The sequence below is a fragment of the Bison bison genome, unplaced genomic scaffold, assembly GCF_000754665.1.
Source record: "Bison bison bison isolate TAMUID 2011002044 unplaced genomic scaffold, Bison_UMD1.0 scf7180017864533, whole genome shotgun sequence".
In the NCBI taxonomy this organism is placed as follows: domain Eukaryota; kingdom Metazoa; phylum Chordata; class Mammalia; order Artiodactyla; family Bovidae; genus Bison; species Bison bison.
In genome coordinates this window covers 9,494,415-9,521,901 of record NW_011495082.1, presented here as the reverse complement: position 1 = coordinate 9,521,901, position 27,487 = coordinate 9,494,415, and the positions used below count along the sequence as shown (strand labels likewise).

The 27,487-nt window shown below is 38.0% G+C and overlaps 1 protein-coding gene across 4 annotated transcripts in view; it reads left to right on the top strand.

Moving 5' to 3' along the window:
* Nucleotides 1–27,487, top strand: part of TTC37 (tetratricopeptide repeat domain 37) — a 100,844-nt gene that overhangs the window by 41,694 nt on the left and 31,663 nt on the right. For all 4 annotated transcript variants that reach the window (XM_010831944.1, XM_010831945.1, XM_010831942.1 and 1 more), the window contains 11 exons: nucleotides 2,748–2,822; nucleotides 3,430–3,571; nucleotides 5,257–5,350; nucleotides 9,506–9,583; nucleotides 11,765–11,889; nucleotides 13,019–13,142; nucleotides 16,852–17,070; nucleotides 19,469–19,541; nucleotides 22,370–22,423; nucleotides 22,604–22,715; nucleotides 25,645–25,773. In XM_010831944.1, coding sequence (XP_010830246.1) covers nucleotides 2,748–2,822; nucleotides 3,430–3,571; nucleotides 5,257–5,350; nucleotides 9,506–9,583; nucleotides 11,765–11,889; nucleotides 13,019–13,142; nucleotides 16,852–17,070; nucleotides 19,469–19,541; nucleotides 22,370–22,423; nucleotides 22,604–22,715; nucleotides 25,645–25,773 — 1,225 coding nt within the window. The remainder of the gene's footprint in view (nucleotides 1–2,747; nucleotides 2,823–3,429; nucleotides 3,572–5,256; nucleotides 5,351–9,505; nucleotides 9,584–11,764; nucleotides 11,890–13,018; nucleotides 13,143–16,851; nucleotides 17,071–19,468; nucleotides 19,542–22,369; nucleotides 22,424–22,603; nucleotides 22,716–25,644; nucleotides 25,774–27,487) is intronic.

Here is a 27,487-nt window from a genome sequence, read left to right as displayed (position 1 = left end):
CGTAGTGATGCTTCCTAAGGCCCACTTGACTTCAGATTCCAGGATGTCTGGCTCTAGGTGAGTGATCACACCATCGTGATTATCTTGGTCATGAAGATCTTTTTTGTACAGTTCTTCTGTGTATTCTTGCCACCTCTTCTTAATATCGTCTACTCTGTTAGGTCCATTTCTGTCCTTTATTGAGCCCATCTTTGCATAAAATGTTCCCTTGGTATCTCTAATTTTCTTGAAGAGATCTCTAGTCTTTCCCATTCTATTGTTTTCCTCTATTTCTTTGCACTGATCACTGAGGAAGGCTTTCTTATCTCTCCTTGCTAGTCTTTGGAACTTTGCATTCATATGGGTATATCTTTCCTTTTCTCCTTTGCTTTTCGCTTCTCTTTTTTTCACAGATATTTGTCAGGCCTCGTCAGGCAGCCATTTTGCTTTTCTGCATTTCTTTTTGTTGGGGATGGTCTTGCTCCCTGTTTCCTGTATAATGTCATGAACCTCCGTCCATAGTTCATCAGGCACTCTGTCTATCAGATCTAGTCCCTTAAATCTATTTCTCACTTCCACTGTATAATCGTAAGGGATTTGATTTAGGTCATACCTGCGTGGTCTAGTGGTTTTCCCTATTTTCTTCAATTTAAGCCTAAATTTGGCAATTAGGAATTCATGATCTTAGCCACAGTCAGCTCCCGGTCTTATTTTTGCTGACTGTATAGAGCCTCTCCATCTTTGGCTGCAAAGGATATAATAAATCTGATTTTGGTGTCGACCATCTGGTGATGTCCATGTGTAGAGTCTTCTCTTGTTTTGTTGGAAGAGGGTGTTTGCTATGACCAGTGCATTCTCTTGGCAAATCTATTAGCCTTTGCCCTACTTCATTCTCTACTCCACGGCCAAATTTGCCTGTCACTGCAGGTGTTTCTTGACTTCCTACTTTTGCATTCCAGTCCCCTATAATGAGAAGGACATCTTTTTTGGGTGTTAATTCTAAAAGGTCTTGTAGGTCTTCATAGAACTGTTCAACTTCAGCTTCTTCAGCATTACTGGTTGGGACATAGACTTGGATTATCATGATATTGAGTGGTTTGCCTTGGAAACGAACAGAGATCATTCTGTCGTTTTTGAGATTGCATCCAAGTACTGCATTTCAGACTCTTCTGTTGACCATGATGGCTACTTCATTTCTTCTAAGGGATTCCTGCCCACAGTAGTAGATATAATGGTCATCTCAGTTAAATTCACCCATTCCCATCCATTTTAGTTCGCTGATTCCTAGAGTGTCGACGTTCACTCTTGCCATCTCCTGTTTGACCACTTCCAATTTGCCTTGATTCATGAACCTAATATTCCAGGTTCCTATGAAATATTGCTCTTTACAGCGTCTGACTTTGCTTCTATCACCAGTCACACCCACAACTGGGTGTTGTTTTTGTTTTGGCTCTGTCTCTTCATTCTTTCTGATTTCTCCACTGATCTCCAGTAGCATATAGGGCACCTACTGAACTGGGGAGTTCATCTTTCAGTGTCCTATCTTTTTGCCTTTTCATACTGTTCATGGGATTCTCAAGGCAAGAATACTGAAGTGATTTTCCATTCCCTTCTCCAGTGGACCACATTTTGTCTGCTTCTGTTAGGTCCATACCATTTCTGCCCTTTATTGTGCCTCATTTTACTAAAACTCAAAACCCAAGGAAGAGCGTGAGATGAACATTCTGAGTACTTTAATGCATGTATGTCTTTAATTTTATATTCATTCATATCAGTGATTCGTAGTCAGTGATTAGGTATCTTCTGTTGTATTTTGGCTTTTGGGTCTGATTCTAGTTAATTGAATGGGTGAAGCTCCCAGAGTTAGAAAAGGCAAACTCCTGTTCCCATTAGCTGTTGTAGCATTTGAGAACAGTGGCGTTACCACAGTAATCTCTGTGTAAGGTTTTGGGCCCTGGGGGCCTGAGAATTTGCATTTCTAACTACTCCCAAGTGAGGACAATGCTGCTGGTCCAGGGACTTCACTCTGAGTAGCACTGATGGAGGTCAGTAGATCTTAGGTGCTCCTCAGAGTCACTTAAGTATTTTTTTTTTTATCTTTAAATTATTTTTGGCCTTACAAATAATTTGTTTCAGGAGGTAACTAGTAGATTTAATTAAAATGATAATGATAGAGTGAAGCTTAATATTAATTTCTTAATTAGTAGTGCATGATAATTAAAAAAACCCTGCTTTCTTATAAAAGATAGATGAGCTTGAAATTAATTTTAACTACCATAAAGTCTTACTATTTGAAATCCTGAGGCAGTTTTAAAAATAAACATGTTGAGACTCTACCCAGATCTATGGAAGCTAGATTTCTAGGGGTGAGATCTCCTTTTTAAAAAGTTTTCCAGTTGAATCTTAGGTGACCCTGTGATTAACCAAGTACCTGTATGAATTGATGGGCCGGTGCGGGGGCACGCTGGGTAGTGAAGGGAGAAGGTAGCATAGCTTTATCAGGATTCTGAAGAATTTCATGTGGATTATTCCACCACTGTCTGATTGCAATGGAGTTCTTCAAGTGTCTATCAGCTTAAAGGCTCATTTAACAAGTCATTCTGGTCCTCTGAGCCATGGAATATGGTAGTCAAGATTGAAAAATAAATTAACTTTGCTTTTAAGCACAGTTAGAAAAACCTTTGGTTCCTCCAAAAACTTGTTTATTGTTAGTAGTAGTAGTAGTTTTCCTTTTGAACATATTAAGATCCTCTTTTTTCCTTTTATAGGCTCTAATTGCAGAGACAGTTGGAAGTTACGACACCATGGATCTGTTCAGGCACACTACAGAACTCAGTATGCACGTAAGAATTTGAGCATTCTTCAGAATTCGTTAATGAATAAACTTTTAATTACCCTTGTTGAGAAAACAAATACATGGTGATGTCAGATGCTGATGACAGCAGTTGTCTCTACTCTTTGTTCTTTCTTGAAAAATAGATAAACTCTCATTAAAGAACTTCAAGAGCTGATGAAGAAATGACTTTGGAATCTAATAGATGCAGTAGTCATGCAGAATAGAAACAGATTCAAAAAAAAAGTAAACTGAGATAAACACTAGACTTAGTTGACATTTTTAGATTATTTATGAAAGCGTTTAGAAATCTTTTGATTGGTCATTATTTGTTTGACCTAGGGGAATGATGTTGAGAATCATACCAAACCATCAGGACAGTCTCTGTTTTCTCCTCTTTATTTATCCCACTTATTCCTCTACTTAGGTTTGAGGCAAGTGATTTAAATATATTCTTAGTTGTGTTGTATCATAGTGACCTTTTATTTAAAGGCACTTAATAGCTGACTTAGAAGACGAAGATCTGATATTTATTGTATTGAAATACATTGTTTTGTTTCTTAATTTTTCTTGGCAGATTTATTACTCTGTGTCTGCTTATTTGGCTTTTCTTACAGACTGAGGGAGCAATAGGTTATGCGTATTGGGTCTGTACAACGTTGCAAGATAAGAGCAACAGAGACACAGAGCTGTACCGGTATAACATCCTCCAGATGAATGCAATTCCAGCAGCACAAGTGGTCTTGAGTAAATACGTGGGTACGGCACCTGTTATATAGCAAGATATATGAATAATTGTTGAGATAATTTAAAGAATTTAAAGTTAATTCCAAATTAAATATTAGTTAAGACATGAATTTGCCCTTTTCTCCCATAAACAAGTATGAAGAAATCAGGTAAACTGAAAACCAGAAGAGAAATGCAGCATCATTGTAATCTGCAGGCTGGTAATACTCTGCCTGCACTGAGCCTGGGACACTTGAGGATAAGGCAGTCCTTTGTAAACGTCAGCACTTTGAGACATTAACGTGTTATGCAGTGTGCCCAAATGAGTGACTTGAATGAATACCTCCTAGAGCCTTGCTGAGAAAATGTAGGATCAGAGATTTTACTGATAGGTTTCCTTACAGAATGGGAAACATTTGTGAAGGATTTTACATAGAGGTAAACTGATGCTGAAGCTGAAACTCCAAAACTTTGGCCACCTGATGCAAAGAACTGACTCATTTGAAAAGCCCCTGATGCTGGGAAAGATTGAAGACGGGTGGAGAAGGGGATGGACAGAGGATGAGATGGTTGGATGGCATCACGGATTCAATGGACATGAGTTTGAGTAAACTCCGGAAGTTGGTGATGGACAGGGAGGCCTGGTGTGCTGCAGTCCATGGAGTCGCAGAGTTGGACACGACTGAGTGACTGAACTGAACTGAAACATTTAGCTTTCTGCAAAATTGAAATGCCTAGAACAACGAACTTTCTCTGACAGTTGTACATAGCTAGGTTTTTGAGTCTCTGAGGGAGCTGTGTCATATACTTATTTAGCAAATTCAACTATATGTGCTTGGCCAAAAACTATATTAATTTAGAAGCAGAAAGGTGAGAAAGCGAGGATAAGAGAAATGGAGATAACATCTGTCACTGACTGTTGGCTTCAGCGTGAGTCCAGGGCCTGAATCTCCTCATTCACTTTGACTCAGTTTGGTTACCTTCTCCTTGTGAGATGACTTAAAAATTTTTCAAGAATCACTTTGTGTGATTTTCATCTTATACTGTGAGCCTAACTATCACATAAGATGGGATTGTGCTCCACTTTGTTAAACAGCTCAATAAGAGATTTGAAGGCTTGCTTCCCAGCACAAATTAAGTTAAGTAGTTCATAATTCAGGTGCATTTCTTTTTCCTTTGTATATTTCCTTTATAGTTTTATGATGTTTTTTGACATTAGAATTTAAAATACTGCATTGAAAGTGCCCAAATCATCTTCTCTTTCTAGTGCACAACACTGATTGTTGTTTTTTTTTTTTTGAAAAAAAGTGCATAGAAACTGGAACAGAATCACCAAGATAAATTGTTGCTAAATCTAATCAAGGAAGGTTTATGTGATTAGCCAAAGAACTGAATTTCCTTATAATTTAGATGACTAGTTTTAACATGAACTCTGATTTTAAATTGTTATACCTTTGGGAATAAAAATGTATTTAAACTTTGAAACATGAATAGAAGCCACATGTAACTATAGATATTATTCAATAATTTAAAAGAGTTATAGAATGATTACTGGTATTTTATAGTCAAGATAAACTCAACTTCTATTCTTAGCAATGCACATGACCTCAGGAAATAATCTACTGTTTAAAGTATCGAAAAACTTGAAAACAAAAGTAATGTTTTTACAAATACAACCATTACGCACATATTGAGAAAAGATGTTTTTGGATTTCCAGAGAGAATTCAGAATTATGCTCCCGCTTTCACAATGTTGGGTTACTTAAATGAACATCTACAGCTGAAGAAGGAAGCAGCAAATGTGTACCACAGGTAAAGGCCCCTTGAATTTAAACGTGGTCCTTCTTGGTCAGTTGGCCAATGGAGCCTCATTTTCTTGAAGAAGGTACAAATAAAATGTTCTGATTCCTTTCCTGACCTTTCATTATTTATTATTACTACATTTTGAAGATGAAAAAATACAGTTCTAAATTTTCAACTGTGTTCTGGTTTCTGTTGCTCAACCTGAGAGAGAGAGAAGAAAAAAAATAAAACCAAACAAAAAACCCTCTCAGATTTGTTTTAGAAAAATCTGTCCATTTATAGTTTGTCTTGCTTTATTAAATACATGGATTTATTCAGATAAGAAGTGAGATTTCAGAAATGAAAAGAAATTATGTGTTTGTTTAAATCATTTTAATGTTGACTACATAGTGTTAATTCATTCGGTAAATATTTGTTGAACTGCTGCTGTGTGTCATGCAGTGTCCTTGGCTGTGGCAATTTAGCAGTGAATTAAAACAAACGTAGGCTCAGTTCTCATGGAGCTCATTTCTGGTGGGGGTGAGGTACATGGTAAGCTAATAGACATCTGTGATGGTAACAGTTGCTAAGAAAGGAAATCAGAGAAGAGTAAAAGGCTAGACAGTGGAGGGGCAGTGGATTTGAGGTGGGTGTAAGAGGTAGGTTTCCTGAGCAGGCAGTTGAGGTCTGGCCTCATTGAGGGTGGCCATAAGTCATTTGGTCCTCAGGGAGAGAGTATTCCAGGCAGAGGGAACAGCAGGAGCAAGTGTTCTGAAGCAGGAGCGGCCTGGACGTTGGGGAAACCAGGACAGTGTGTGCGAGGGAGACGACCAGCCCGGAGAGTGATGGGAAGTGAAATTAACCTGAGGTTTTTCTTCGCTGCAAATTCACTCATCTGTGAATGAGAAAATCACACTGATCTCATGGGTACTAGATGAAAAGTTAAAAAAAAACCTGAATGCCTAACTTCTGAGGTACATCATTGCCCTAAATCAATAGAAACCTGTCAGATAAAAAATAATCATGGTATCCCAGATGCTTTGCCGTCCTTGTGTGGCTCTCTCTGTAGTTCACAGAAGTGGTCACTAGATGGTACTGAAGGCTGTAGTTATTTTGCCAGGTGTTTGCAGGAAGGTGTGTGTGCAGGAAGGTGTGTGTGCGGGGGAGGTGTGTGTGTGGGGAGGTGTGTGTTGAGGGGAGGTGTGTGTTGAGGTGAGGTGTGTGTGGGGGAGGTGTGTGCGGAGGTGGTGTGTGCAGGGAAGGTGTGTGCGGGGGAGGTGTGTGTGTGGGAGGTGTGTGTGTGGGGAGGTGTGTGTTGGGGGGAGGTATGCGTTGAGGGGAGATGTATGTGGGGAGGTGTGTGCGGGGGAGGTGTGTGTGTGGGAGGTGTGTGTGTGGGGAGGTGTGTGTTGGGGGGAGGTATGCGTTGAGGGGAGATGTATGTGGGGAGGTGTGTGCGGGGGAGGTGTGTGTGTGGGAGGTGTGTGTGTGGGGAGGTGTGTGTTGGGGGGAGGTATGCGTTGAGGGGAGATGTATGTGGGGAGGTGTGTGCGGGGGAGGTGTGTGTGTGGGAGGTGTGTGTGTGGGGAGGTGTGTGTTGGGGGGAGGTATGCGTTGAGGGGAGATGTATGTGGGGAGGTGTGTGCGGGGGAGGTGTGTGTGTGGGAGGTGTGTGTGTGGGGAGGTGTGTGTTGGGGGGAGGTATGCGTTGAGGGGAGATGTATGTGGGGAGGTGTGTGCGGGGGAGGTGTGTGTGTGGGAGGTGTGTGTGTGGGGAGGTGTGTGTTGGGGGGAGGTATGCGTTGAGGGGAGATGTATGTGGGGAGGTGTGTGCGGGGGAGGTGTGTGTGTGGGAGGTGTGTGTGTGGGGAGGTGTGTGTTGGGGGGAGGTATGCGTTGAGGGGAGATGTATGTGGGGAGGTGTGTGCGGGGGAGGTGTGTGTGTGGGAGGTGTGTGTGTGGGGAGGTGTGTGTTGGGGGGAGGTATGCGTTGAGGGGAGATGTATGTGGGGAGGTGTGTGCGGGGGAGGTGTGTGTGTGGGGGAGAGGTGTATGAAAACCCACAATACTATTTCTTTCACCACTGCAGTAAAGTTACCAATAAAGTAACTGTAGAAATTTGATAGAATACAAGGAACAGGATTTTTAAACAGAGAAATATGCAGTGCTATGTCACTTCAGTCGTGTCCAACGCTTTGCCATCCTATGGACCGAAGCCCACCAGGCTCCTCTGTCCATGGGATTGTCCTGGCAAGAATACTGGAGGGGGTTGCCATGCCCTTCTCGAGGGGATTTTCCTGACCCAGGGATGGAACTCTCGTCTCATTAGGTCTCCTGCATTGGCAGCCCAGTTCTTTACCACCAGTGCCGCTTGGGATCAGATTAGTCGCTCAGTTGTGTCCCACTCTTTGCGACCCCATGAATCGCAGCACACCAGGCCTCCCTGTCAATCACCAACTCCCAGAGTTCACTGAGACTCACGTCCATTGAGTCATTGATGCCATCCAGCCGTCTCATCTTCTGTCGTCCCCTTCTCCTCCTGCCCCCAATCCCTCCCAGCATCAGAGTCTTTTCCAATGAGTCAACTCTTCGCATGAGGTGGCCAAAGTACTGGAGTTTCAGCTTTAGCATCATTCCTTCCAAAGAAGTCCCAGGGCTGGTCTCCTTCAGAATGGACTGGTTGGATCTCCTTGCAGTCCAAGGGACTCTCAAGAGACTTCTCCAACACCACAGTTCAAAAGCATCAATTCTTTGGCGCTCAGCCGCCTGGGAAGCCCCTTGTAAATGGAGGGGTAACCATTCCCTTCTCCAGGGGATCTTCCCGACCCAGGGATCGAACCTGGGTCTCCTGCATTGCAGGTGGATTCTTTACCATCAGAGCCACCAGGGAAACCAAAACAGAGAAACTAGACAGCTTTAGAATGCTTGCTCCTTTTTCTGGTATACGTTTTAATCACAAATATTGCAAGTCTAACATTGGTTATACATTTGGCTAAAATGGCAACTCCACAGTCACCTAGGCTTCCCTGATAGCTCAGTTGGTAAAGAATCCGCCTGCAATGCAGGAGACCCCAGTTAGATTTCTGGGTCAGGAAGATCCACTAGAGAAGGGATAAGCTACCCATTCCAGTATTCATGGGCTTCCCTTGTGGCTCAGTTGGTAAAGAATCCGTCTGCAATGTGGGAGGCCTGGGTTCAACCCCTGGGTTGGGAAGATCCTCTGGAGAAGGGAAAGGCTACCCACTCCTGTATTCTGGCCTGGAGAATTCCATGGACTGTATAGTCCATTGGATCACAAAGAGTCGGACATGACTGAGCGACTTTAACTTCACTTCACAGTCACCTGGATATACACCGCTCATTCTTGACTTATACCACTCTTGTTTTCTGCCTTAAACAAGTGTTTGTGACTTGAAATTACAAATTAGGTAATAATATAACTGCAGGTATAGTTTTTACTATGACAGGTAGTTTACTATTACTATGTCTATAATACTGCCTTGTTTTTCATGTAATGTCAAAGGCATTAAAAGCTTTTCTTGGATATTTCTTCCTGGCTAATCTTTAAACAGAAAAACAGAAAAAAAAAAAAGTATTATTAAATATCCAACTCCTTTAGTTGTTGAGACACTTTCCTGCTTGCCCAAAGGAGACTGAGCATGAGAAGGTAAATGGGCTGTCAGCATGTTGTTATATTATTCTAAACCTCTCAGGACTCCTGATGACTCATTCCCTTCTCTGAATTCAGGATTGCCTGAATGTCTTTCTGTACGTAACAGGTAAAGGCACATGAAAGCACTCAATTTCCTAAGTCCCTACCTTGAACTACTAGTATATAAATAATTTTAAGAGTGTACTATGTACATCAAATTCTGTGTACTTCAAACGTGTCAAAACTTTAAAACATTGACACAATTGTTTCCCACATTTGAATTAAATTTTCTGGAATATTTAAAACTCAAGTATGATAAGTGATTTCACATATCAAGAGGCCATTTCATTATTAACAGTCTAAAATCTATTAAGTGCTTTTGTGGTACCAATTTAATAAAATATAAATAAGCTATTATGGAACTAGTTAAATAATTAAATGAAAACAAAAATCTGTAGATTGTTAAGGAGGAAGAGTGAAAGAATGCTATTGCACGTAGATAATTTTAAATGCTTTGTCCTTTTTTTTTAAAGGGCAATTTTGTTGTTACAGACTGCAGAAGACCGAGATGCTTATTATGTTACAGTAAGAAATTATGGCAGATTGTTATGGTAAGCATATTTTTCCCCATTGATTTTGTGGATCTGTTAGGTTTTTCTGGTGAAGGCTGTGGAGCTATTGAGTGATGCCCAGTCTCTAAAAGAGTGGGGCGAGTGTGAATGAGCACAGTGATGACATCCGCCCAGGGCACATCATTCCCACCGTCCCAAGCTGTGTTAACAGTTTCCAGTCCCAGCCTCAGTGTCCTTTGGGAGGAGCAGGTTCAGAACTGAGGGATGTGAACTAGATAGAAGAGGCAGTTCCTCTTTCTGATAGCAGAAGCCTAGTTAATTGAAAGTGGATTAGATTTATTCTGATTTGATGTCTGTTCTTAAACTGGGAGTGGGATTAAGGGTCCAGAAACCCTTTTGAGATAGTACACAAAAATTTTTGTCTGTGCATTTTGAGGATGGCGAGGGAGCAATATAATTTTCTTTAGATTCTCAGTGACTTCTGACTTCGAAAAAGACTTTTAAAAAAGGTGGGAAACCAGTTGTTTCAGAGGTTAGAACTAGGTCTGGACAATAGGAGTGTTAAGGGGAGGATGGTTTGGGGCTCAAGTTAAGGAGACTCACCTCAAATTGAGAGCTGCCCCCAAAACTGAATGTTCCTGTTTGAAACACCTTATTTATTAGACCTATAGTTTGGTATTTTGGTATTAGTACCTACATCTTTTTAAGGAGCTACACAGTAAAAATCAGAGGTAGCCAGTTCTTTTATAACCGTCTAACTGAATCATATCTGCTACCTGTAGATAGAAAATTTTCCCCGTTTTGATTGTTTTTCCTTTTAATTCCTTTCAACTGTGTGTTTAGGAGTTGATAGAACTGTCACTTCTAAGATTTTGTTGTAGAAGCTGTATGGAACAAAGTATCTGTTTGCTTTACTTAGATGGTTCATATAATGTAACTATTTTAGAGGAAAATTTATACCTCCCATCAAAAATAGGTCCTCTGATTTCTTTTTAACTTGTTTTTATTATGAAATATATTAAACATGCAAAATACAGTAATAGAGTATGGAGCATGATTCGGTGAATAGTTACGCTTCAGATAGCACAGATCTTAAAATTCTGTTGATAGGCTTCAGGTTTCCTTAAAAAGAAAAAAAGTTACAAATAAAGTTGAAGCCCTTGTGTCCTCCAGTCTTTTCTCTATAAAAGTAATCAAATGTTTGAAGATGGTGTTCATTAAAAAAATATTTTTAAAATACATGTGTGTATCCATAAACACCTAAGGTAGTTCGCTTCCCTTCATTAAATATTTGTCAAAATTTGCGTTTGATTTTTAAATTCTTTTACCTTCATAAAATTAATTTCAGAAGCAAATGTTGCCCATATTTTTAGCTCCCAGCCACTCTTCCAAGATTAAAAAGATTTCCAAAAACACATTAAAAATAGAAGCAAGCTCCTGAATATAGTGACAGGTACCAGAAATAAGAGTCTCAAAGGTACAGTGTGTCTATTCCAGGTGGTGGCAACATCTCTTTATTTTTAAAGAAACAAAAGGTTTTTTTGTTGTTGTTGTTATTAAAAGGCATTCTACTTTAGTATTATATGTTGCAGTTTTTACTTTAATTCATATTAAATACAGAGAAGATAATGTTTGATTTTGTCTGTGGAATTTTAGTATATCTATATGCACTTCAAAAAAAATGGATGTGCAGTTTACACAAAGGCTGGGCTTGATTATGACTTACTAAGCTTCTCAAAGATGCTAAACCCATGGTCACAGGGTAATTTTTAGCTAATGTATTAAGCTTAAAAATTATTGTGAAGGTCAACTGGAAATTATTTTTATAACTTAAGAGTTTAATTCAAGTTTATTAAAAAAAAAAAAAAGACCAGTTTATTTTTTTTCTTTTTTTTTTAAATTTTATTTTATTTTTAAACTTTACATAATTGTATTAGTTTTGCAGTTTATTAAAAAAAAAAAGACAGTTCAGCAGAGCTGTTCATTTTCACATATAATTTAAAAGAAGCAAAGTGTGAAGTTAAATCCCTCTGGTATATCCTATTTGAAATAAGTGATATGCCTTCTATTTTAATATAAGTCTTTTCTGCAGCTTTAACACTGAGAGATGAAGTACGTTAAGTTGTTAAAAGAACCTTAGTATAATTATATTTCTGTATTTTGATGATATAAGCCAAAATGATTTTTGATATTAAAAGTAAGTTATGTTTTGCTTCTTAGTTCCATTGGTGAATATGATAAAGCTATCCAGGCTTTTAAGTCAACACCCCTTGAGGAGTTAGAAGACATCATAGGTTTCGCATTAGCTTTATTTATGAAGGGTCTGTATAAGGAGAGCAGCAAAGGTAAGTATGTTGTGTAAAGCTTAAGGATACATCCTACTTTTCCAGAGCTGAGAATTTCAATCATAATGAGCTTATACATAGAAAGGTATAATTCTAAGATGTTGGTCGGGATTGTAGTGTTTATTAAAAATCTGACAAGAGATATGATAATAGGTACTTTTTATCTGTTCCTTCATTTAGTACATGATGATGAATAGTTCTTTTAGCAGTGTTATGAACTGAATGTTACCTTTATTATTTAGATGAGGAAACTGAGACCCAAGATTACAAATGGCCTTCCCTGATAGCTCAGTTGGTAAAGAATCCACCTGCAATGCAGGAGACCCTGATTCAATTCCTGGGTCAGGAAGATCCCCTGAAGTAGGGATAGGCTACCCACTCCAGTTTTCTTGGGCTTCACTGGTGGCTCAACTAGTAAAGAATCCGCCTACAATACAGGAGACCTGGGTTCGATTCCTGGGTTGGGAAGATCCCCTGGAGAAGGGAAAGGCTCCCCACTCCAGTATTCTGGCCTGGAGAATTCCGTGGACTATACAGTCCGTGGGGTTGCAAAGAGTCGGACACAGCTATACACTACACTATACACACGACTTTCACTTTCACTGAAAGCAAGTATTTACTACTCCACAGTGTTTCCGGGTACTTTTCTGGTAAACAAAGACCTCAGACATTGTTTGTGATAATATATTAATATTTTGGTTTCTCCAAAAATGCTTTTGAGTGCATTTCCCCGTGTATGGGCCCAGCCTATGTGTGTGTGCAGCTCATTGTAAAAACTGCTTAATGGAGTTGCTTGTTTCTTCATGGAAATTTGGGTGAAAGCTCAATGACTGTAGGCCTCCACTTCTTTTGAAGATAGTGACTCAGACTTGCCTATAGATTCCCAAGATGAGAATTGAGGAATATCACATGATAATCTTAATGATATTCCAGAATCACCTTGGAACAGTTAAACCAAGTTAGGTTATTACAAAATTTTATTCTCTTCACTTGAGATCAAGGACATAATAAGATATAATTTTAGTTAGACCGTTTTAAAAAATAGGATTAGGAAAGGAAAAATCCCATTATTTGTCATTCAGGATTGCTTTTATATTGTTTTGTTTTTGTTTCCAATTCTGTGTAACAGCATATGAGAGAGCCTTGACTATTGTTGAATCGGAGCAAGACAAAGCTCATATCTTGACAGCTCTGGCAATAGCGGAGTATAAACAAGGAAAAACGGACGTAGCCAAGACATTGCTATTCAAATGGTATGTATAGTCGACATCAACACTCAAATGACCAGATACTTAAAAATATTGGGTTAAAATTGGAAGCAACGTAAAATGAATTTCTTAATGTTTTAGGAACTTTTTGGTGAACAGAAGGGATCAGACCCACCTGGTTAGCTAGAGATCATGGCTTCATTCAGTTCTTCAAAACCATCCTGTAGTCTGTGTGTATTATTTATTTTTTTAAAACAGTAATTGATCAGCTGTTCTCTTGCTGCTGCTGCTAAGTCGCTTCAGTCGTGTCTGACGCTGTGCGACCCCAGAGACGGCAGCCCACCAGGCTCCCCCGTCCCTGGGATTGTCCAGGCAAGAACACTGGAGGGGGTTGCCATTTCCTTCTCCAATGCATGAAACTGAAAAGTGAAAGTGAAGTCGCGCAGTCATGCCGACTCTTAGCGACCCCATGGACGGCAGCCTACCAGGCTCCTCCGTCCATGGGATTTTCCAGGCAAGAGTACTGGAGTGGGATGCCATTACCTTCTCCAAGCTGTTCTCTTAGGATTATAAAATTTTAATGAAGGCATTCATAACTGGCTTGTTTTCAGCCCAGTGGGTTTCCAAAGAGATTGTGTTTCCTCTTCCCTTTTCAGGTTAACCTGATAAAGTTAATTTAAAGTTGCGTCTAAAGAAAGTATATATACCAGTATAACTTGTAACTATTTCTGTATTTTGGAGATAATTTAATAAAATAGTAGTCTCTGATATATGTGGTTTATAAGGTACTTTTTGACTTTTTGAAAAATTTTTTGAGAAAGTTGACCTTAATCTTTAAAAAGCAGTAGATAATTAATGTATGCTATTGGCCAGTGGTTATCAGTGAGTGCTCTATTGACATTTTTAGTACAGATTTTTAGTACAGATCTTCATAATACAGAAATTTTCCACCCCTTGTAGGAAGATCACATCTCTGTTTCCCATCACACTAATTGCTTTCTTCATTCATTGTGAAAACCAAAAAAGTGCCTTCATGAGTCTCCAAATTATGCTCCCCTACAAAGATAGGGGGAAATGATTATTAGATGGTAACTAGGTCAAGATGACTTCTTATAGGATAAGGTTTGTTTTTGTTTATTCATTGTGATACTTTTGTCTCATCCTGATTAAAGTAATTTTCTTGTATAATAAGTAAGCAATTCATTCTCCTTCTCTTAGCTATTTTGAGAAAACCAGTCAGAATTTAAAAAATCTTGTCACTTTACATGGATACACTCATGTTCAGAAGACCCAAATTTTTAAATAGCTTGGGAAAAAGAATTGTGTGTGTACTAAGTTGCTTCAGTCATGCCCAGCTCTTCAGACCCCATGGATTGTAGCTTTGCAGGCTCCTCTGTCCGTGGGATTCTCCAGGCAAGAATACTGTAGTGGGTTGCCATGCCTTCCTCCAGGGGATCTTCATGACCCAGGGATTAAATCTGCATCTCTTATGTCTCCTGTGTTAGGAAACATGTTCTTTACCACTGATGCCACCTGGGAAGCCCCCAAAAGAATCATAGATGCTAATATATTGCTGTAAATTATCAAGAGCAAAAGTAACCCCAAATTAGATATGATTACATTAATCTTGGGCTTCCCTGGTGGCTCAGTTGGTAAAGAATCCACCTGCAATGCGAAAGACCTAGGTTCAAACCCTGGATTAAGAAGATCCCCTGGAGAGGGGAATGGCTACCCATTCCAGTATTTTGGCCTGGTGAATTCCATGGACTTTATAGTCCATGGGGTCACAAAGAACTGGACATGACTTACTGACTTTCACTCAGATTAATATTGGGTTACTATTTAAAACAGTAACGAAAACAATTTTGAACATTGAAGGAAGTAGAGAAAAATAATAGAATATTATTCTTTTCTCATTCTCTTGTGAGGGAAGGCCTTTACCTCCTTTTTCGTGTGTTACTGAATCCCCGACTAAGTAGTTTATATGATCTGTGTTTCTTTCTTTTTGGTTCTCTGTGTGTCATCTTTCAAACTGCTCCCTTTCCTGCCCCTTGGATTCTGTTCTCTGACGGACATTCTGTGAAAAATTAAGATTCCAGTTCTTTATTGATCTTGTTTGGCATTCATATCTTGGGAACTAAGCAGTGTCCTAGGTGCTTAAGGGGAATAGGCATAAATTCAGTATATAAGGGGAAAAAATCCGATTACCAGCATCATAGAATTTATGATATAAATAATTACATGTAAAATCCATAGCACGTGGTACAGGACAGCTTGCAGGTCTGTGCATTCAGCACATGTGAGCCTAATGGGATGTGGTCATTCCAGTAATAATGTAGATTTTGTATATTAAGAAATATTAGAGTAGTAAGGGGTTTTCCCTTTTGAACCAAGACACAGATTAGAATGTCTTCTTTTGTTGTTAGTTGTTGTTCAGTCGCCTGGTTGAGTCTGGCTCTTTGCAGTCCCATGGACTGCAGCATACCAGTCCTCTCTGTCCCTCACCATCTTCCGGAGTTTGCCCACGTTCATGCCCATTGCATCAGTGATGCCATCCAACCATCTCATTCTCTGTTGCCCCCTTCTCCTCCCGCCTTCAATCTTTCCCAGCATCAGGGTCTTTTCCAATGAGTCAGCTCTTTGCATCAGGTGGCCAAAGTATTGGAGCTTCAGCTTCAGCATCAGTCCTTCCAACGAATATTCAGGACTGATTTCCTTTAAGATTGACTGGTTTGATCTCCTTGTTGTCCAACTTACAGTTTGGGTTATTTGTATTGATGGAAATGACTTACTAAATGATACCATTCCATATTCGGATGCTTCCATTAACCTTTATGGTAAAAAGAGTTCCTGTGGATTCTTTTAAGTTTAATCCAGAGCTGCCTGTGAAAATTCATGATTTTGTACCTATTTTTCAAAGTCAGATTCTAAACAATTTATCCTCCCACCCCAACAATAGAAAGGCATAGTGGTAGGTGTGTGATGTTTTGTAATGTTGTAAGTATTTCTATTATATTTTAATGAATTTTAACAGATTTTTAAAAATTCCTTTGTTTTGTTACAGTACACATTCATAATTATTATTAGAAGTTCTATTAAGTTTGTAAAGAGCTTGTTTTCTTCATTTAAATTAATAAGGATTCCTAACATTAGTGACTTTTACCTCCATAAAATTTCACAGTTGAAGAAGGAAAAGAAAAATTGGATGCTTACATACAAAATTTAAATTCTCCTTCAATTATAAATATGCTCGCTTGGAATATGGTGGATATAGGTTGTATTTGTACTTACATATACTAGCTCTGGTTTCAAATACCACAGAGCAGCAAGACAGACTGTTTTTGCAAATGATAAAAATCAGATCTTAGATTAAGGATTTTTCTTTATTATTCATACCTTTTAGGATTTTACTGAAATCAAAAGATTTTAGCAAATTATTTTAATTATTTACCTAGAACTGTGAGACCCAAAGAGACTGTGCTGTGTATTTGTTTCTAAATGTAGATAAAATGACCAGAAAAGAAATTTGGCTACTGATGCTCTATAAAGGCCCTTGGTACCTTCTAACTGCTTTAGAAATTCAGGGAAGTTATGGTTCCTAGAAACCATGGAACTTAGTTTTATATTTATCATAGAACTGGACCGTAGTTTGGTGAATCTATAAGTACACTGTTTTTTTCAGCTGTTCAGTGTGTTCTAATAGCTACAGAGTATTGTACTCATGGCTAATAGGCGATTAAAAATATATTTACAGCTCTATCTTAAAGGAACCAACAACGGAAAGCCTTCAAGCCCTGTGTGCTCTCGGATTGGCAATGCAGGATGCTACACTGTCAAAGGCTGCCCTTAATGAGTTACTGAAGCACAGCAAACCGAACAGTGACTATCAGAGGAGCCTTCTTACGTCAGCCATCTGTGCCCTGCAAGGCCGCAGCGTGGCAGTGCAGAGACAAGCGTCCAAAGCTGTTCACAGGTAAAGTCTGCACTTGTCAACTTGCTGTCCCATTGTCCTTGATGAGATTGTCTTTGCTGTTTAGACCTTACTAAGATTATTTGCGTGCGTGCTAAGTCACTTCAGTCGTGTCTGACTCTTTGTGACCCCATGGACTGTAGCCCACCAGGCTCCTCTGTCCATGGGATTCTCTGGGCAAGAATACTGGAGTGGGTTGCCATGCCCTCCTCTGGGGCATCTTTCCAATTAAGATTATACAACAAGGTAATTGAGTATATTTGGAAACCAGGTTGTGGTTTTATGAAACTGTATATTGGACCAGGTAATTGACAGTTTTTTCATGTCTAGTGATTTAAATACAAAATTCGGTTGATAAAGAACAGAAAATTTTCCTTATTCAGATTAAGGCCCAAATCTTTTTTTGTATGAAAATCCTTACAAACTCTCAAGTTGGTGATATTGTCCGTTTGTTATTTGATACTGTTCAGTTTAATGGTTTTAGGAATTTTTTGGCCACTCAGCATTCATTAATATATTGAAAATTTGGAAAATAGAAAGCTTTTATCATTAGTCATAGTGGTTATTTGTTTTATTTTCAACAGAAAAGTGTTATATCTAGTTTATTTTCCTTCCATAATTCTGATCTCTGTTTTCTTTGAATGTGACATATTAAATTTCTTTAACCTTTCCTGATTAGATCTCATGGCTCTGTATTAATCACATTGCTGATTTTTCTTTCTTATTTTAATAAAGAGATAAAATATTCTTTCTAAAAATTCACACACTTCCAACCACATGTGGACAATTAATTTGAACTTGTTTTAGATGTTTAAAAGATATTTATTTTTCTGGAATTGAGCTGCAGGAATTGCTTGTATATTTTTGAGATTAGTTGTTTGTCAGTTGTTTCATTTGCTATTATTTTCTCCCATTCTGAAGGCTGTCTTTTCACCTTGCTTATAGTTTCTTTTGTTGTGCAGAAGCTTTTGATTTTAATTAGATCCCATTTTTTATTTTTGCTTTTATTTCCAATATTCTGGGAAGTGCGTCATAGAGGATCCTGCTGTGATTTATGTCGGAGAGTGTTTTGCCTGTGTTCTCCTCTAAGAGTTTTATAGTTTCTGGTCTTATGTTTAGATCTTTAATCCATTGAGTTTATTTTTCTGTATGGTATTAGAAAGTGTTCCAGTTTCATTCTTTTACAAGTGGCTGACCAGTTTTCCCAGCACCACTTGTTAAAGAGATTCTCTTTTCTCCATTGTATATTCTTGCCTCCTTTGTCAAAGATAAGGTGTCCACAGGTGCATGGGTTTAACTCTGGGCTTTCTATTTTGTAATAACCGATCCAATCAAAAAATGGGCCAAAGAACTAAATAGACATTTCTCCAAAGAAGACATACAGATGGCTAACAAACACATGAAAAGATGCTCAACATCACTCATTATCAGAGAAATGCAAATCAAAACCACAATGAGGTACCATTTCACGCCAGTCAGAATGGCTGCGATCCAAAAGTCTACAAGCAATAAATGCTGGAGAAGATGTGGAGAAAAGGGAACGCTCTTACACTGTTGGTGGAAATGCAAGCTAGTACAGCCACTATGGAGAACAGTGTGGAGATTCCTTAAAAAACTGGAAATAGAACTGCCATACGACCCAGCAATCCCACTGCTGGGCATACACACTGAGGAAACCAGAATTGAAAGAGACATGTGTACCCCAATGTTCATCACAGCACTGTTTATAATAGCCAGGATATGGAAGCAACCTAGATGTCCATCAGATGAATGGATAAGAAAGCTGTGGTACATATACACAATGGAGTATTACTCAGCCATTAAAAAGAATACATTTAAATCAGTTCTAATGGGGTGGATGAAACTGAAGCCAATTATACACAGTGAAGTAAGCCAGAAAGAAAAACACCAATACAGGATGCTAACACATATATATGGAATTTAGAAAGATGGTAACGATAGCCCTGTATGTGAGACAGCAAAAGAGACACGGATATATAGAACAGTCTTTTGGACTCTGTTGGGTGGGGGATGATTTGGGAGAATGGCATTGAAACATGTATAATATCATATAAGAAACGAATCGCCAGTCCAGGTTTGATGCAGGATACAGGATGCTTGGGGCTGGTGCGCTGGGATGACCCAGAGGGATGGTATGGGGAAGGAGGTGGGAGGGGAGTTCAGGATTGGGAACACGTGTACACCCATGGCAGATTCATGTTGATGTATGGCAAAACCAATACAATATTGTAAACTAATTAGCCTCTAATTAAAATAAATTTAAAAAAAAGATTTTTAACTTAGGTACTAAATAAATTGTTGATTTTTTTTTTTTTTTTGTACTTTTTGTGGTTAAAGTAACTCCCATCTCTAAGCCCTCTGCTTTTGATGATTGTTGCAGTAACCCAGCTGATCCTGCTCTTTGGTCCCTGTTGTCCCGAGTGGTTGCCCAGTATACTCAACGAAATGCAAAGGTGAGTAACATTCTAACTTCTGACCAAAGGTAAAGTAGCTTAGTTTGTAATATGTAATTTTAAAGTATTGCTGTTATCATTCTGGAAAATAATTAATATAGCGAGGGAGTTCTGTTATTTAATGAAGTTGTTTATTAGTTATTCAGCAAGTAGTACACTGAGTTTCTTCCATGTACTGTTGTGCTGCTGGGGTGTTATGGAATATACAAAGAAGGAGGTGGGCTTTTTTGAACATACATAGATTAAGTTGGGCTTTCCTGGTGGTTCAGACAGTAAAGAATCCGCCTGTAATGCAGGAGACCTAGGTTGCGAAGATGCCCTGGAGGAGGGCATGGCAACCCACTCCAGTATTCTTGCCTGGAGAATCCCAATGGACTGAGGAGCCTGATGGGCTACAGTCCATGGTGTCTTGAAGCGTTGGACACGACTTAGCGACTAAGCACAGCTCATAGTTCGGAAGCATTGCTATTGTGTTTCAGAATACCCCCAAATAATTTTATTTAAGTTTCTTAAAGATAAGAAAATAACAACTAGAACAGTGCTTATGTCTAAAAATATAAGGCTAAATATGAAGTCATTGATGTTCCATAAAATGGATTTTCACTGTTGTTAGTTCTTAAGAGCAAGGTATTTTCAGGAGTCAGTATTTTGTTAATTTCTATAGTTAATATGGCCTTTTATACTTTACACTAGTTAGTAAACATAATACTAGTAACTACTATGTTTTGAACACTTACTACATCTAATAATGCCAATATCTGAAGTCTAGTACATCTGTTTTTGTTTGTTATTTCTGTTGGTTTCATACTGGCCTTGTTTGTTGATTGACTGTGTAAACTTGAAGATTATTTGTGGAAATAATTTAAGGCCTACCTAGTATTAAGGTACGCTTCTGTAGAAAGAAGTTGTACTTTTTAATGCCAGTACTTGGGAGCTGCACCAATCTGGAACCACCTTAAAGAAGGTTTATAGCTTGAGCTTTCTGGACCATACAGGCTACTGTGTGCCTGGGTTTTCAGAGTCATTTGAATCCTGGTCTAGTTCTGATTCACCTTAAATCTGAGTGCATAGCCCCTTGGCCAGGAGTGGGGGAATCTCAGCTTATTTTGATGCAGGTTTCCTATATACTTGCTCCTTGTGTGAATCCTGGGCTCTAATTTCTCACCTATAAGTCCTTCAAACTGAAAATTAAAATTGTTTAGGAACTGCAAACTGACTTCCTTCACTTATACCTCTGTGGATTTCAGTTTTCCCTTTTAGTTTTGGCTTGAAAAGTCCTAAATATCTTGTCAGCTAGCCAGTGCTTTTAAGAATACATGCTTCTTATATTTTATCCCAGTGCTTATTAAACTTTAATATGGAATGAAATTACCCCATAATTCTGTTTAAACCTAATTCAGTAGATGCGGGGTGGGGCCTGATATTCTGCATTTCTGACAGCCTCCCAGACAATGTCAGTTCTGCCGGTGGTATACAGGTCACACTGAGTAGCAAAGTTTTATCCTACAGTTTGTTATTTTCAGTGAATGTTTTGTTCCAAGAACCTGAAAGACCATCATTATTAGACTCTGGAATGAAGCATTTATATGCCAACTACTGTGCTTGGCATTTTTATCTGTCTTGTCATTTAATCTCAAAAGCATTATGAAGTAGCTGGAATTAAGTTCATTTTGTAGAGGAGGGTCCTTGAGACATAAAGATTCAATAACTTGAGCAAAATCACAGTTAGTAGTTGTGGTGATGAATCATTTCAGACTTTACTCGTGAACCTTCTTTTTTTTAAATTCATCTTCTATTTGTTTTATATTGACATGTTTTTTAAAATATTTGTGATACACTTATTTTAAATAAGTGTAAAATTTTTAAGTTTAAATTAAGTGTAAATTTATTAAGTTTAAAAATAAATTTTTAAATATTTAAAAAAATATTTGTGATACACTTAATGATGTAAAATGAAATATACATTAGAAGTATACTTCTAATTTAAAATGAGATCATTCTTACAACTTACTTTATCAGGTGAAACATCTAATTGAATTTTTAAAAATTAAGAATTTCAAGCCAACTTTATGAAGCCTAGGATGCTGCATAGATTTTCCTTATTTTTAGTATTGAGTAGATTATTGAGGCAGTGATGAGTTTCACGATGCTCTGAACTTTAATTACCTATTTTGCTAGGGTCTATAGATGTTTTAAAAATACTATGTTTTCTTGGAGTGAAGTTATATTAGTTTATCTTAAAATAAGTTTTGTGGAATCTCCACTGATTCTTTGTTTCACAATCTTGTATATTGTTAGAAAATTGTATGTTTGTTTGTTACCACCGTGAAATCATGTAATTCTTGGACCTTTAATGAAAATTGTAAAAGAGCAGAGTTGAAATTCTCATAGTAGAAAAGATTTTCTTTTATAAAAATATTAAACTAGTTTTTTGAAACAGTGGTATTAAGTTGGTGCTTAGAGAGCTTAAAGGCTTCCCTGGTGGCTCAGTGGGTAAAAGAGTCTGCCTGCAATGAGGGAGACCTTGGTTCGATCCCTGGGTCGGAAAGATCCTCTAGAAAAGGAAATGGCAACCCACTCCAGTATTCTTGACTGGAGAATCCCATGAACAGAGGAGCCTGGCGGGCTACAGTCCATGGGGTCACAAAGAGTTGGATATGACTGAATGACTAACACTTTCACTTTCTCAGGAAGTTTAAAAGTTAATATAAATGTGATAAAACTGAACCTTTCAAATGATTTAATGTAAAGATTCTATCAGTCTTAATTTTTACTTTTTCATGGAAGTTTATGCATTTATCTAAGTAATCATTTGTTTACTATTATAGGGAGGTGCAGTGGCAGGAAACGTGGCTCATATTCTGGACTCAAATCATGGAAAGGTTAGTTTGCCCCACTTCAGGGCAATGTTTTACTTGTTAAATAATATTATTGATGAATGAGTAATTTTTTTTCTTAAGCTCAGGAGTCACATCATATTCAGTATAGTACTATTTTTCATCACTTTGAAAGTCAAGGAGCTGTAAAGAGAATTGGTTAACACTCTCTTTTCTCTTATGTAGAAGGCATTACTGTACACTGCAGTAAATCAGTTGGCTATGGGAAGCAATTCAGCAGAAGATGAGAAAAATACTGCACTAAAGACCATTCAGAAGGCAGCTCTCCTTTCTCCAGGTGAATATAATATAATCCATTTCATACATAGGATTCTGTTCATCTTACATTTGTGAAGCAAAGTTTGTACTTTTATGAAATGAGAGAATTTTAAAATATTTTAAGATCTTGCATATTATTTGATTATCTGCATTCAGCTACTGATACTTGAGAGATAATTAGTTACTGGAGTAGGCTCAGAGGAATATCTCTTTAAAGATAGGTCATTAACCATTATTGAAAATCTGAATTATATACTTTCAAGAAGTAGTTTTATGTCTGTTTTCCTATCAGTCAGGTTTAATGAGGTTTATCTATAGCTACTAAATTATTTAATAAACATATTTAGTTACTTTTATGTATAGTTAGTTTCTTGAAGAGTGGATATATGTATTCTGTTGTAACTGTTAGAACTGACAGGGTGCTGACCTCACCTGAACTAACCTCTTCTCAGTTCTAACCAGAATTATGTGTACCATTGATCACCAAAGGCCCGAGGAATTGCTATAAATGGCATCAGCTTTCTTCCATTACTACTACTGGAAAAATGCTTTAGAGAACTGGAAAGTCTGGCAAAGTAGGGTTATGGGGTATATTTTTACAAAATATTGTTTTTAATATAAAACATAAGCTTTAAACAATATATTCCACCAGAGCACTTCAAACATTTGTTTGATCAGAATGCTATTGCTTTTGGCCAGGGACTGTGGGGAAACATTGTACAAAGAACAGATTTGATGTCATCCTCACAATAAATTATAAAGCTTGTAACTAAACTTCAGAGATTATTTTATAAAACAAGTAGACAGACCTGTCCTTGTTTATTTTTTCTTTCCTTTTTGAAATAGAATAAAAAGGAACGTAAATATTTGGTTTTGTCTGTGTTACATGTTAGGTAAGTGTCTGATTTTTAAAAGTGTTCTCAAGCAAGTTATTAGGTATAGAATTGCTCTCAAGAATTCTTACTGTGGATCTAGAATGATTGATGTAAGTCTTTGATTATGTAAGTGAGATACACTTAAGAAAGGTAAGATTGCCCAGGAAAGTGAATGTAATTGTAGTTATGTGTAGTGGCTGTATACCTAGGCTTTATTGATCTTTAGTTAAACAAAGTTTTGATAGATGGTACTCCAAGGAATCTTTTCAGAAATTTAAATGTAATCCCAAGAATTTAGAGTTGAATAGAAAGAAATCCAATGTCTGTTAGATTAATGATTCTGTGATATTAAAAGATATGTTTAGCCAAGTATATGAAAAACATTAGATTTCTAGTATAATATATGTATATATGTGTGTATATGTATACATATTTGTATATATGTATACTAATTATCACTTTGTTTCATAAGGAATTTGAGTTGCTGGTTATTTCTAGAAGAGAAAACAACAATTCTTCTGAACTATTTATGGCAAGAGAAGTTGCTTCCAGCTAATGTCTATCCCTCCCCCCAAAATCTAAACTATACAGTACCCTAAGAGCCTTAAATGAGTTGTTCATTTAATCTTAGAAATATAGAAATTGAGTCCACTTCAGTTGAAATTACAGAATATTACACCTCAGGGCACCTGAACTGTCATTTAATTTAGATGCCTTGTTTTATAAAAGTGTGTGTTCCAAAGGGAAGGTGGCTGCACAGTTCATCAGTGGCATTGTTAGACCTAAAACCCCAGGCCTAAGACTCAGTCATGTGCCTTTCATTATATAGTGTTCAGATCGCATCATAAATTCTTGGAAATTGTCCCCATTTTCTTATTCTGGATTTGATGTTCTATGATATTTAAAATAAGCTAGTCATTATCTTCACTTTCATGCATTGGGGAAGGAAATGGCAACCCACTCCAGTGTTCTTGCCTGGAGAATCCCATGGGTGGGGAGCCTGGTGGGCTGCCGTCTATGGGGTCGCACAGAGTCGGACACGACTGAAGTGACTTAGTAGTAGTAGTCATTATCTGGGCAGAAACTATTTTGTAATATCAAGGTAACTACTTAATTTTTTGTAAAAATTTTTGGTCTGCATAACATCTCTAATGATTCCTGTATAATCTGTAAATGAAATAGATCTACTTCAGACATTTGATAGACAGTATATGTTGGATGGGGCAGTTAGATAAGAAAAAATTAAAATCTAGAGCTAAGGAGTATGTTTAAATGACTGTATTGTTAACTGGAACCTCTTGTAGGATTTTAAAATTATCCATTTTTTCTTTAAGGGTAAACGGACTGAAAATATTAACCTGTAAAATATGATTTGTGAAATACAAGACCAAGCAAATAAAAAAACCTAAATTCCAAATCCGAGTGCAGCTTTCTGTTTTCACAATTAACTCTTGAAAAGAGTCTGTACTCATAATCTCTTTTATTACCTCTCAACTCACCACTATCAAGGTGTGAAGGAAGGAAAAAAAGATCAAATAAATGAAGGGATATATAATCAAAATTGCTTCACTTGGAATGATAAAGTGACTTTCATGTTTGGCTGTTAGAACATAGGTAAAATGGAGTTGTCTTGAGGTTTTCCTTTGCTTCAAACTTTTTTTAAGAACTGAGAAATTGTGTTACCTCGCTTTTCCTGTGACTGAGCCTTTAGTATAGGGACAGAGTGATGAACACAACTGAGACTTGTCCTTGGAATTCAGTGAATGTGACGGTAATTAACCTTCCACAACAGCATAGTACTCTAGGCACCACTCATGTAACCAGCAGTGGAAGAAGAGTTTAATAGGATATTTCTTATCCTCTGATGTGTTTGGAAAAAACGGCAAATCTTGAAGGATGGATATTGTATTGTGTCTTATGAGTTAGTTTTTCTTTAAGAAAATAGAACTTTTCTGTAGATAACATTTTTTTATTTTATTTTTTGGTGTTTATAAACTCTTACTTTCAGTTTTGGTAGTTTTTCAGCAGCATGTTGATATCGACAAGCCTCCTAATTGTATTTCTTATGTCTAGGTGATCCTGCTGTCTGGGCTGGGCTGATGGCAGCTTGTCATGCTGATGATATACTGGCTCTAGTGAGCAGCACTCAGCCAAAGAGGATGGATTTATACTTGGCACTGTTGTCTGCTGTTTCTGCTTCAAGTAAGTTTGAAAAAGCATTTAATACATGATATATTCAAGATAAAGTATTCAGAAGGATATTGCCAAAAGCTAATAGGCAGAATTAGCCGTGCATGAAAGGCTATTATATTCTCATCTAACAAAGCTTAAGAACAAGACAAAATGGTCAAATCATTTTTAAGGAGTTCATCTGCATTCAGAACAAACCTTAAGAACATTATAGGAACAGAACTATCCAGCATTCAGCAAGGTAAAATTCACAATGTCTGGTATCCAGATAAGACTTGATAAGCATGCAAACAAGTGGAAAAATACCACCCATGATGAGGAGGAAAATCAATCAATAGAAACAGATCAACAAAAGACATAAGGTAGAAATCTCTTTAACATGTAATTAGCTGTTTAAAGCACATACGACAATAGCACAGAGGCCAGGAGGAGAAAATGGAAGTATTTTTTGTAAAGGTTTTATACTGTAAGTGGTAAAATATTACAGTCATCTGTAAGTATTCAGGGGGATTTGTTCTGTGACCTCCCTCAGATATCAAAATCCACTGATGCACAACTCTTATATAAAATGATGTAAAATAGTTGACTCTGCTTGTCCGTGGGTTCCATATCTACAGATACAGAGGGCCAAGTGTACTTAAAGTTAGATGGTGACAGGTTGATGATAAATACGCTAAACTTTAAAGTAGATACTAAAAAAAAATAGTTATAAGTTTGCAATAAGCCACTGAAGTAGAAAAAAATGGGGTATAAAAAATAATCCAAGAAAGGAAGAAAAGAGAACATTGAATAAAGAGAGAACAACAGCACAATAGAGTCTAGTTCAGTTCAGTCGCTCAGTCATGTCCGACTCTTTGCGACCCCATGAATCGCAGCACGCCACGCCTCCCTGTCCATCACCAGCTCCCGGAGTTTACTCAGACTCAAGTCCATCGAGTCAGTGATGCCATCCAGCCATCTCATCCTCTGTCGTCCCCTTCTCCTTCTGCCCCCAATCCCTCCCAGCATCAGAGTCTTTTCCAATGAGTCAACTCTTCGCATGAGGTGGCCAAAGGACTGGAGTTTCAGCTTTAGCATCATTCCTTCCAAAGAAATCCCAGGGCTGATCTCCTTCAGAACGGACTGGTTGGATCTCCTTGCAGTCCAAGGGACTCTCAAGAGTCTTCTCCAACACCACAGCTCAAAAGCATCAATTCTTCAGTGCTCAGCCTTCTTCACAGTCCAACTCTCACATCCATACATGACCACAGGAAAAACCATAGCCTTGACTAGACGAACCTTTGTTGGCAAAGTAATGTCTCTGCTTTTCAATATGCTATCTAGGTTGGTCGTAACTTTCCTTCCAAGGAGTAAGCGTCTTTTAATTTCATGGCTGCAGTCACCATCTGCAGTGATTTTGGAGCCCAGAAAACTAAAGTCTGACACTGTTTCCACTGTTTCCCCATCTATTTCCCATGAAGTGATAGGACCGGATGCTATGATCTTCGTTTTCTGAATGTTGAGCTTTAAGCCAACTTTTTCACTCTCCACTTTCACTTTCATCAAGAGGTTTTTTAGTTCCTCTTCACTTTCTGCCATAAGGGTGGTGTCATCTGCATATCTGAGGTTATTGATATTTCTCCCGGCAATCTTGATCCCAGTTTGTGCTCCCTCCAGCCCAGCGTTTCTCATGATGTACTCTGCATATAAGTTAAATAAGCAGGGTGACAATGTACAGCCTTGACGT